Genomic DNA, 12856 nt, shown 5'->3' with positions numbered 1-12856 from the left:
CTCTCTTACTACTCTGCGTTTCAACTCCTGGTTATACAAGAAAAGAAGCAGAGGTCAAAAGGGACCTGCCGTCTCTGGTTGAGGATGACCAGCGAAATCACAATTCCTGTGTCATTGCTGTGTATCTCCACTCGCGCTACGTGAAATTATTGCTCCTGAGCTGTTGCTGTGCATCTACCTCCATGTCACCTGTTTGAAGGAATCAACTATAACGTACCGAATTTTAAACTTCGTGCAATCTCTTTGTAGGAGACATAGTGACGTTTGATAACTGGCGCGTGCTCCATGGTCGCCAAAGCTACCCGTCGGGGTCAGAAGTGACTCGTCACCTGGAAGGTGCCTATGCAGACTGGGACGTGGTCATGTCAAGGCTCCGGCTCCTCAGGAAGAGGGTCCTGAATAGGGACTGATCTTTCTTCTAACTAGAATGAGCCAAACCTACATTGTCTAACCTCGAAAAAAAAAAAAAAACCACAACACTTAAATATTGTGTTTTCTTTTCATAAACTAACATCACAAATATATTTTTGAGTTCCATAAGCTAAGAAACCTGTTGTTCATAACAATTTATCTGTGCCCTGGTCTTTGAATCTATAAAATGCCTTGCTACCTCTGTCACTGTCAGTTTATTTACTTTTTTAAAATCAGTGCACAAAGTGGCTTGAAAGATTATGACTCTACTGGGCTGACTGGTTATCACAACGCCTTAATTTTTGCTCTACAGATACAGCTGCTCTCCCTAGAAAGCTCGGAAGGGAGCATCAAAACAGGGCTTATAAGAATCACTTACTAAAGATTTGTTATGAACAGCACCTTCCTCTGTTTTCAGGGAGGCATTCTTTATTGCATAAATCATAACTAAAAGCCACTATCAAAATAAGCAGCCACTGCTGTGGAGTTACTTTTATATACACACCTTTGTAGGTAGAACTCCACTTTAATACAAGATCTCATTCAACAGGCACTGTCTGCTGCATCTCCTGCTGTACTTGGGATGACTATCACAGCCACAAATTATTTTTCCTACATTTCTAAGTCCACAAACTATAGAGCTACCCAGAGAACTGGGAATAGAAATAAATCCCAGTGTAGGGGTGGCAGATAGGCTCAGAAATCCCATCGGATGCTGTGCACAGATGTAATTAAGATCTGCAGGGCGGACAGACTGCCGAGTTAAGTCGGGAAGAGGAGCGCTGATGCTTTGCAGCTAGAAATCACAAAGCACAAGAGGCGGGTTTTGACTCCGCACCTGACAGAGAAGTGGTGACTGAGCTCAGATCCCTTTTTGTCACTCCAAATAAAGAGAGCACGCCTCCGATCGATAGACTTGGTCTGCAGGGTGTTTTCCTCTAGGCTGCATTCTGAATAGAGATCACACTATGTAAAAATTACTGCAGCCGAAGGAGTGTTTGGTTTTTTTTTCCCTTATATTCAAATGCCATATTGAAACGGAAAGAATTTTAAAATACTTGTTTTTATACCCAATAGTATGTCCCCTGAGTTTATTTTTCACTGTCCTTCTAGCTGCAGAGTTAAGAGGACGCCCTCTCGCCCGTGCTGAGAGCCTGGCAAAATATCCAGCCACACCTCCACCCTCACGTCTGCTCCCTGCAACTCTTTATTTTCAAACTATTCCTTGAAAGTCCAGTAAATCCTAGTCTCTTCCTAGTGGGCTGAAATAGCAGAACTACAGCTACAGAATTAAATAGCTGTAGAATTAAATTCGTTGACACGAAAATACCTGACATAAGTGAGACCCTAACATCAGCTTGCAAACACTTCCATAGCTTCTACTCATCATTTACAGGCAATAGATATCTCAGCTAAATATCAAATAACCAAATAAATTAATAGTAAATAAAAAATCAAACTAAATTAGGCGTCGGTCATGACCTGGTGTAGTGTGGTTCGAATCCATTCCTCTTTAGTAAGTATGGAAATGTTTTTATCAAAGTTTAGACATCAAGACGTAGCGTGACAAACCTGGCTTTTAGCGATAATTTGATTTCTCAGTGCCTCCTTTAACTTTGGAAACATGAAAGTATTTTTTTTGCCTTTGCTATAAAAGGAGGAAAAGATGAGGGAAGGTTAATACCTATATTCCGTAGGACACCAGCAGTACTGTGCTTTGCCTGTGATATTTTCCATGTAACAATTCAGCGAAGATTGCAATTTATAACTTTAAAACAAGACACCGTGGGATTTATACCAATGGTTAATAGAGAAGACCTATTTTCTGCTTTTATTCTGTACTTTTCTAAAAACTGTTTTATTCAAAGTTCTGTTTATTAAAAGCCGTTATGGATGTTATGGATCTGATTACTGTTTTGGGCTTATATCTCGTCTCACACAAAGCATCTTGTACGCAGCTATGAAGTCATTCTTGTTTGAAAATATTTGTAAATATGATTAGAGCTGGTTCCATTCAGGTTTATCCCATATACTGAACGTATAGGTAAAATACAACCCAATCCATAGCTTTGAACGGCTGCAAGGGAAACAAAACACAAACAATTAATCAAGGCTGTCAGTGGATCTCATTTCACACTGCTGTGATTTTTTGTCGGTGAAATACGCCCTGTTAAAAACTAACACAAGAGATTCCTGGAGTTCAGGCACCTGAGATATGTTGTCCTTTATGTACCCGCACTTCCCTGAACTGTCCGCATTTCCCCAAAATATGTAGTATCACTGTTAAATAAATAACATAATATTTTCTAAAAGGCAGCTTTGCAGATGTCAGGCGTGCGCCCCATACACGGACGAGACGGGCGGGTGTAGGAGTGCTGTGGCTCCAGGTTCCCACCAGCACGATCGCTCTGCTCGCGTGCAATTTGCAGCTTATAAATCCTTTAGAATTATATATAGTCAACAAAGTTTTTAATGCAGACTGGAGTACAAATAATGATAAAAACAGTGGAAATGTGAAGTCCCGTGCAAACCAGATCTAATCCCTGCCATGCCTCCGTGAGCCAGGAATGATATCCAGTTGAAGTGGGAGAGGGTCAGGCTACCCACCCAAACCTGATGCACAGTCAAATCTTATCTCTATCTTATCTATCTCTGTCACGGAATCACGGAATCACGGAATCTTCAGAGTTGGAAGGGACCTCTAGAGATCATCTAGTCCAACTCCCCTGCTAGAGCAGGATTGCCCAGAGCACATCCCTCAGGGCTGCATCCAGGCGGGTCTTGAAAACCTCCAGAGAAGGGGACTCCACAACCTCCCTGGGCAGCCTGTTCCAGTGCTCTGTCACCCTCACCGTAAAGAAGTTTTTCCGTGTATTTGAAGGGAACTTCCTATGTTCTAGCTTGTGCCCATTGCCCCTTGTCCTATCTCTATCTTATATCTGCGCTCCACTTCTACCTTCAGCTACTACCTGTAGCACAAATGTTAATTCTAAACACCTTCGCATATTACTGTAGATGGAAAAGAGAGTATTTCTGCAACTATCGGCAAAGTAGATCATCTCCTGATGCCTACAGATGCTTGGTCAGGCTAAACAATGGAGGAAGGCCAAGGTGGGTTTATTTCCCCTTCATCTCCAAATCCACACCGAAGAACGACATTGCAGAGCTTTCAGATAGGTCTGGTTCTGATCTGACACGTGTGGGTCACCCCATTCGGGTACCCCAGCCTCCATAGACTACCAGGTCTCTGCTGTCTTAGAGCAGCAAGAAAAAATAAGAGCTGGTACTGGGCGTTTGCAGGACAATTCTGAAGCAGAGGGTGCCAATGGACATGGTTTCTCTCAGCCGGTTGTAGCCCAGAAGCGATGGTACCTTTGTGCTGCCCATGATACATCCCCAAACCAGCCCATGCTCGGCAACCGGCTGCGTCTCGTGGGCTCACAGCACAGCTGCAGAAACAGAAAAAAAAATACCCATCCATTTTATTATTTGCAAATGCCTTTTCTCTTCTGTCCTAGCTTTCTTCTCCTCCCATTGCATTTTGTAGCAATGGATGCTGGAGCCAATCCCATGGCATTTTTTTCGTGTATAATTTTTTAAAATATTATTTTTTTTTTTAATCTGTCAGATTTCCAGCTAGTTTTTAAAGCTTGCTGAATGCAAGCAGCATCTTGAGCGTATCAGTACACTCGCGTCTGTGGATGGCTTCGGCACAGCTCGGATTTAGCCACTGCTGAGCTACCTGCCACACGTGCCAACTTCTTTTGGCTGGGTGGACAGAAAACCCCAGTCCAGAGAGATTTCCAAATGCCTATTGCGGGAAGAAAGCTGGATTAGCTGCCCGGAGCTTTGCACGTTGAAATACATTGCTTATATGTGTCCAGCAAATTAAATACAGCCTCTCATCACATGTGCGTTACATTACTCCTGGAAAACATGTATTTATTCTGTACCGTGTTTTTCTCTGACTCAAATCAGAGAAAATACTTCGCGCTCTTGTCTCAAATTCTTCCGAAGGCAAATGAGTTTTTATTCTAATCTACACATTCATGAAGTTAACCGTCAGTTTAGGGCAAGTTCATATTTGAAAGTTTCATGCTGGAAATTTGAAATCACTTTTGGTAAAAGCTAACATAATAAATACGTTTCGTACACACATTTTAAACTTACAGCAAGAGATCCCCCCACCCTGTTAATGCCAGTCCAGTAGCACAAAAAAGATGGTAAAGACTGAGACACAGAAAGAGGACAAAAATCCCCTTTAAAAAAACAAACAAACAAACAAACAAACAAAAATCCACCCCATACCAAAACAAAAAGGAGAATAAATCACAACTGCTAATAAGAATCCTATTTTTCAACACCACATCTGATTAAAGTCTAGAAAAGGAAGATGTCAAAGCCAGGGAACCAGCTACATTGCTGCCAGAAAATAGCCATAGTAACAAATTTTAATTACAGCACAGCCGTGGCAGCTAATGGGATGTTTCTGGCTGAAACCAATCTCAATATCGGACACGGGATGAGATCTAAGAGAAGGGAGCGAGGGCATTTTGCAGCCACCCTTCCCCTCTGGTGCTGGACCAAGGTGTGGGCACCAAGGTGTGGGAGAGCCCCATCTCCCAGCCTCCTGCGACATCTCCTGCAGGACCGGGCTGGCAACAAGGACGAATGGCCAGAGCAACCAACAAGCTACTGGTTTTCCTAGATACTTAACGGGACTTTCAGCAGAGCCACGGCAATTCAGAGTGGCCCCAAGGCTCTGCCACATTTTGTCGACAAACCAAAGGATTTAGGAACTGCTGTTGGGGTGTTTTGTGGAATATGAGCTGGTTTAGTTAGCAAAATATATTTAAAGTCAAATGTTTTATGTATTCTTAATGACTTTTCTTTAATTTGTAAAAGGCCCAATAACTTTAAAGCAGGCAGAGGAATCTCTTTGTTGCCATGCCACGATCCACGTCTTTCCCCATTAGCTCAAGCGAAATGAGACGGGAGGTCTAAACATGTGGATAGCAGAGCGTGGCTTCTCTACTGTCCTTTCTTTCCAAGCAGTCATTCAGATCAATAACTACTCGTGTTGGCAATAACCGAGCTACACATCTCTTTCAAGTTATTTCTGGAAGCATCCAAAGCAGCAAAGATCACAGAGCAAAGGACATGGAGAAGATACAGTAATTTTTCAGAGTATGTCATACTCGAGTTCTGAAATCTTGGCCTGGTTTTTTTTCTTTATTCAAACAGGAACGTTGTTATGGAAATGTGCTAAGGGCCGTATAATGCCCTTGAAGGGCCGCGGGCGAGGAGCAGGCTGCTGCAGCGAGCTCTGCGGTGGCACACCTTCGAAATGCTGCTCGTGACGGAGGGGCTGGTTAAGCCCCCCCCCCAGCACATCTGGAAATCAGCAGGACACAACACTCTCCCTTCCACCCACCCAAGCCCATAGCTGTCTCCAGTCCTTTGCTGTCTTCAATACTGTGCTCACAATTAAGTTTCCCCACACTGCTCCCGGGCCCGCTTCATTATCACTTGGACAAGGAAGCACGCTAGACCAGGGCAGGTAGGAGGAAAACCCGACCCATTCATTGTCTTGGCTCCTCTACAAGATTGACAAGAACAACAAACACTACACTGCCAGATCACACGATTTTTTTTGGCAACTGCAAAGATTTGGAAAGGGCCTTTCCTCATCCTTTTGCGTTTCCCCAACGCCACGTGGCGGTGGCCCTCTTACAGGCATGTCCTGCAAGGAAACGGAGGTACTTTTTTGCGTTGGATTTGCAACTTCTCCTAGACTTCATCACTCCCTTGCCCTCACAACACTGTCCCTTTGCCACGAGGGATGCAATCCACTAGAGTCTTTAGCTCTGGATATTGTTATTTATAAGTTATATGCTTTCTGTACTATTTACTTGTTATCCATTGCCATCATTTCCATCGTTATTAATTTTAAAAGTGTAAACTAATTGTTTTTTCATTATAAGCAGCTATCAAAGCTAAAGGAACCATCAGTGTCAGAGGTCAAAACATTGTCTCCTACGGTGTACTTCACTCATCTCCAGAGCTAAGGATTTACTTATGACTTTCTGTTTGGTTTTTTATAGTCAGATTAATATTTTTTTTTAGTAAGAAGATGCAGTTTAGGGGTAACCCCATGTATTTTCAGAGTCCACTTCTGGCCACACCTGCCATGGGAAGAGGTCCTTTCCCACTCTCTGAGATTTAACCAGCCTAGCAGATTTCCACTTGGTTGGTTGAATTTCTTTCCTTGGATTCAGTGTTTGCAACCCCATAGCAGCAGCGATACAAACATAAGCTGAAGCACAAAGCCATCTTCTTTGTACGGGACCTAAGGGAAGGCCAAAAGCTAATGTGCAGAACAATGCCTGCGGTTAAACTGGGGCTTTGGGTAGCAGGTGTTCAGTTGCATTTATGGGAATTCAGATGATATTTGTGGAAACGTAATGAGATCAATCAATACCTTGTGAGAGGTCCACTAAGGTCCAGTGAGAAAAGTATGGTGGTAGGATTACAGCCTTACCCTAGCCAGAGCAAGATGGTAAATCATAGAATCACAGACTGGTTTGGGTTGGAAGGGACCTTAAAGATCATCCAGTTCCAACCCCCCTGCCCTGGGCAGGGACACCTCCCACCAGACCAGGTTGCTCAGAGCCCCATCCAGCCTGGCCTTGGGCACCTCCAGGGATGGGGCAGCCACAGCTTCTCCAGGCAACCTGGGCTAGGGGCTCACCACCCTCACAGTGAAAAATTTCTTCCTGATATCTATCTAAATCTGCCCTCTTTCAGTTTGAAGCCATTACCCCTTGTCCTATCACTACATGCCCTTGTAACAAGTCCCTCTCCAGCTTTCTTGTAGGCCCCCTTCAGATAGTGGAAGGCCACTATAAAGTCTCCCTGGAGCCTTCTCTTCTGCAGCCTGAACAACCCTGTTCCTTTTTTTTGGATACAACCCACAACCCAGTTTAAGTTGAGCCAAGTTAAATTCTCATAACTGAAGTTTAATCTTCGAATTCCCCAGGGCTGGAAGCCGTGTGCCAGCCCTGCCTCCCCTCAGCTGGTGGCTGCAGCATCCCTTCGTCTGCTCACAATCCCTGCCGTGGGGTACGGGATGGAGGGCACTCAGCTGAGAAGCGCAGCAGCCAAGGCGAAGCCAAGGTTCAGGGGAACTTCGTCTCCATCAGACGAGTAAGGTAAACCAATACGATAAGAAAAACAGACCGCGCTGTTGCTGCCGCCCAGACAGATGTCTGCTGTCAGATGCATCACACATTGTACAGCCACATCTGCTGGAAAAGCACTTTACGGATGATTTATCACATTACTGTGCCGAGGAGCTGAAAAGCCCCCTGAAAGTTTTCCACTTCATACTAACGTTCCCAGCTCAGTGATTCTCCCTGACATTTTCGACATTACTGTTCACAGCAGTTCATGGTGGAGGGGAAAAAACCTTCACTGTCCCCTGGCTTGCAGGCGGTACCCTCGCAGACAGACTCGGGATGCCTCAGGGAGCCAAAACACCGAGCAAAATTTAGGACAGATTTGTTGCATTCCCTTCCATTTTTTCCATTTATGGCCGTGTCACTGGGGAAGGGGTGGTTTATCCTGGCTGCCAACGTAGGTATCCTCCGCAGAGCCTTAGAGCCAAACACCACGGCAACGCAGCTCCCCGAGGTGCTCACAGGCTCCCGCCTTCCCAAGGCAAGCCAGTCTCCCAGCATCATCTGCCGTTGCAAGGACAGGTCTAAGCCAGAGAACCGCGAAATTAACTTCCCCACTTCTGCCTATACAGGAGTGCGCCCAGACTCACGACGCACCCGTCCCACTGTTTGACTTCAAAGCTCCCAAGGCACCCGCTCCCAAGTTCAGCTCCCCTGCGTGTCCAGGACCACTTTTGCCTGCGCCGCTGGCATCATGCCCCACCTAACCCACCAGCATCCCAGAGCTGAGCAGATGGTATCAGCATCACCCCAGGAGCCAAAACCCATGGACACCTCCCCAGCAGCTCGGTGCACAGCAGACACCCATAGAATCATAGAATGGTTTGGGTTGAAAGTGACCTTGAAGATCATCTAGTTCCAACCCCCTTGCCCTGGGCAGGGACACCTCCCACCAGACCAGGTTGCTCAAAGCCCCATCCAGCCTGGCCTTGGACACCTCCAGGGATGGGGCAGCCACAGCCTCCCTGGGCAACCCATGCAGATGTTCGAAGCACCATCCACACCTGTGACTGCCTCCCCAGCAGGGAGAAGAAACCCCTGTTAGGCACTAACTGTCTCTCATTAGACGTGGGGGGAGCTCTGCCATCCATCTCGGCATTGCCCTGCTCTTGGTGCCTTTCGGCCATGCAGAGCTCTGGTCCCCGCCAGGGCACACAAAAGCCCAGAGCTGATGAAAGCGTTGGTAACCTGGTGTGTTCAAGCACTGGCTTACATAGGTTAGAAATGGGGTTTCCAAGTCAGGGACCCACCTCGAAAAAATCACTGTAGTGCAGGCTAAGGATTAGTAAGCATTGTCACAGTCTTCTCCGACCTTTTTGACCTTCTACAGGAGGTTTGTAGACTGACTAATGGGTTTGATCTGCAGCCCAGATCTCCTAGAGATTAGACAGTACGTAGGGCGAGTTTGGCTCTGCAACTGCCTCTCTCTATCGGATCAAATGTCTCATCTGAGTAACCACATTTCTCTTCTCTTTTCACCCATAGGTTTATTTGTCCAGCATAAGGCAAAGAATCAATAATCCCTGAAAGCCTCCTTTTTCCTTCTAAGTATTTTTGTTTAGTACACGCAGCCTATAAATCTAAAAGCGTTTTGAACAGAGGCATCGCTCCAGTCAGCTTTTACGTGGCCAAGGAGCTGTATTCTATGTTTTGCAGTGAGCAATTTTGGCAGTATTTTTAGGCTCTTGTTTAGGAAAGGGAAGACGGGATAAGCTCAGATTTTTCTGCTGCCATGCACGACCGTCCCCGCTCATAAACACATCCCTCACCCCTCCTTCTGGAGAGGGGAAAGGGTACGCTCAAAAGAGGTTGTTGAACATAGAAGTGGCATGAGTTCATGGATTCCTTTCTTTCATGTTCCAGAATAAAAAAAAAAAAATTAAAAAAAAAAAAGAGAAATGAATGACAAGAAAGAGCTGGCACAGTGAAACAGCAAGGCCTCCTCTTGCCACTAGAGATCTCCTGCATGCTCTTGCCCACAGGCGCTGACCCAAAGACTTGTGCGAGGGCCACAACGCTGCTCAGCAAAGGGCAAGGGAAACATCATAAACCACAAAACGATGCGAGAGATGGCTATCACGGTGTTAAGCACAGACATTAAACTGGGAATGAAAAACCTTGCGTTCAAAACTCAGCATTGCTGCAGCCGCCCTGTCAAGTTGAATGCTCCAGTGTGAGCCGAGTGCGGAGGAGTTTGGATGCACTCCAGTTCCTTTCTGGGTCAACATAACCTCTAGCATCAGGGTACCAGCGCAACCCTGAAGGTGCCTAGATGTGCAGATAAGTGCTCGCTAAAACTTGCTTAGATTTTACTAACCCCAGTGATCACGATTGCAGGGAACGTGAGCGTACGGCATATTTGAGGACAGGGAGAGCTGCAGCAGGTTTGTGTTTCCGCCTGAGCAAAAGGTGTACCCACGAGAGGAGACCCCTCTCACCAGGAGGTCAATGCTAGAGGAGGAGGCCTGAGCTCCTCAGCAGGGTTCAAGCCAAAGGGTGGTCAGCTCTTGGTCCAGCCGATGCTCAGAGCCGGCACCCTCCCTTCGGGGCTGCGGGCAGCAGAGGCAGCCGCACCAACGCTCCCTTGGGAAAACAAAGCGACCTCCAGGGATGCCTGAAAGCTTTGCACCACGTCTCCACCAGACCCAAGGCCTGGACAGGGTATTGGGACCAAACAAGGCAAAGATTCCTGGTTTTACTACTTTTCCTACTTCACCCACCCCGGCCAGATCAGGCTGATGACGCAGCGACTTGACATGAGGCTGTTTGAACAAATTGATTGCGGTGCTTGATTTCAAATGAGTAATGGTGTCGACCGCCACTTGTTAAACACGACTCTCCCGGCAGGTATGTACTTTTTCCTCCGAGTAACACTGTGTCAACACGAGCTCACGGTTTCCTCTTAGCCCGACACCCTGTCAATACCCACAAACGCACACAAGCACACAAGGCAATATTGACTGATGAAGTTTGAGAACATGGGTTTTCAACAGGAGAGTCAACAGGAATTACTTTTTGGGCACTCGTATTATTTGCGTTGTGCAGAATGAACATGCTGTTAGAACTCCTGTTTGATAACTGAAAACTTAATGTTCAGCTGCGACCCGCAAGTACGAAATTGGCTCCATCAAAGCATCCTGTGAAGAACATTTTTGTTTATAACTTCTAATGTGACAGCCTTCAACAGCAGACAAATATCCTTTGGGTCAAGGTGGAAATTGCCTTTGGAAACCAATCTGAAGAAAGCAGAAAAATATGTTTTTCTCTAAGTGAGGATCTTTTCTGCTCTTGAATTGATAATAATATTATTTGTCTTCATATACATTTATGTGTGTGTTATAAGTGTTCATAATACTAGCCTCAAAGAAAAAAAAAGTAATAGTAAATTGTTTTTTAAAAAAACAACTTTTTTTTTGCTCCAATTAGGTCTTTACAACTCTTAGTATCTTTATCAACTTTGCTAAGTTATTTAAATCAAAAGAAGGATAACCAGTGCTTTTAATTAATATCACTGGTATTTCTTTTATTTAATCCAATAGATTATTGCATTTCCTAGAATAAAATAAAAAGTGTCTTTTTACATTTGCTTGTTGAACTGAGCAAAACATATGAAGAAGTGTAAAATCAATGATCTGCCAACATCAGGAAGGAAAACAGGCTTCTTAGAGCTTTCGAGAACTAACACAAACAATATGAACGCTCTCGGTCTCTTTCCTATAGGTACTTTAAGTGCAATCCTCACGAGCATCGCATGGTTAAATAGCAAACCCCCATGTCCTTGGTTATACAGAGGCGCCCAAGGCAATGTGGGAAATGCTAAGTAACTTAAACGAAGCTTCTGCAGCAAACCAGCCACAGTTTGCAAGAGACTCGTGTGTCTCACACTAACGCTTCCATCAGTTTCTGATCTCACTCTTTCCTGGGCCGTCACCAAATGACGATGAAACCAGAAAATTCCTTCCGGAAAAGCAATATTTCCAGAGACAACATCCAGGGTCATTTAAAGTACGAACGACTTCTTTTACCTGTGCCGATATTCACATAGCACGTGCAGCACGGCTTGATCTCTTTTCCAAACCGGCAGCTGCTGTATCACCCAAAAATACTACTTTAGACCGCAGGGTATCCTCTTTTTGTTTGGAAGGAAGACTTACTTTACGTGCTACAAAGAACAAGGTAATGTTATCAAAGACAACTGAAAAGGCCGTGATCAAGACCTGGATCAGGACCTGGTTGGGACCTGATCAACCTGGCCCAGGTTGCCCAGAGAGGTGGTGGAGGCCCCATCCCTGGAGACGTTCAAGGCCAGGCTGGATGAGGCTCTGAGCAACCTGATCTAGTTGAAGATGTCCCTGCTCACTGCAGGGGGGTTGGACTAGATGCCCTTTAGAGGTCCCTTCCAACCCAACACATTCTATGATTCTAAGACGACCTGTCTCCCCCAAACAGAGCAATCAAGCATGGGGCCAGACCGGGCACAGCAGAGGGCAACCACAGAGAAAAAACACATTAGCATCAGCCCTTCCTGAGGTGAACATTTCCAGAATATTTGTAAGAGCTGTGCTTCACAGGGCCAAAAAAAACCCCATGTGCTGCTTAATTCTGTTTTTAAAGACGCCCATGGTAATGTGATTTCCAGATGTTTAAACTCTGGGGCAACTCAGAGTGAAAATATGCTGGGCAGGACCCTGTCCTTGATGCCAGTTTTCAACTTCCAGGCTACTGGCCTGTACTGGGAGTAGGCTGGGCACTGGAGGCCTGGTTGTCAAAACAAGCTAAAACATGGAACAAGGAAAAGCCCCCAGCAACAGACAGCGTGATCAGATTGATGCATTCCCACACGTGAACCTGGGATGCAGCAACAGCAGAGCTAACAGCTTAAAGGTCTGCTTTCCCTAATGAACCCATCAATGAACGTTTGCCTTAAGACAAAACTGAAGTATTATGGACTTTTTGGCATAAGCATGGCTGTTTAGCCCTGCTTCACATGCCCTGCAGTTCCCCGGTGCTGGGACACCGGGAGATGCCTGCAGGCTGAAGAAACCCCTTCAACAAACAGGTACATCGGGGTCAGCGCTGTAGTGGCATTCAAGCCCTTCTTGAGGTTTTGGCTTATGGTTATAAAAGCTTCTTGTTTGTTTATAAATCTGTTTTAAATTTGGAAAGCAAAGTGATCAAGCACATTGCCATCACACGTCGCCTCTTTA

At 45.5% G+C, this 12856-nt stretch overlaps 1 protein-coding gene across 4 annotated transcripts in view; it reads left to right on the top strand.

Moving 5' to 3' along the window:
• The window catches only part of BBOX1 (gamma-butyrobetaine hydroxylase 1), a 41566-nt gene extending 39247 nt beyond the window's left edge, over positions 1 to 2319 (top strand). For all 4 annotated transcript variants that reach the window (XM_074586264.1, XM_074586263.1, XM_074586265.1 and 1 more), the window contains one exon: positions 250 to 2319. In XM_074586264.1, the coding sequence (XP_074442365.1) occupies positions 250 to 410 (161 nt within the window). In that variant the 3' untranslated portion in view covers positions 411 to 2319. The remainder of the gene's footprint in view (positions 1 to 249) is intronic.
• The last annotated feature ends 10537 nt before the right edge of the window (positions 2320 to 12856 follow it).

Source organism: Larus michahellis, chromosome 4 (assembly GCF_964199755.1).
Source record: "Larus michahellis chromosome 4, bLarMic1.1, whole genome shotgun sequence".
NCBI classification, from domain to species: Eukaryota; Metazoa; Chordata; class Aves; order Charadriiformes; family Laridae; genus Larus; species Larus michahellis.
This window is presented reverse-complemented; position numbering and strand designations above follow the sequence as displayed.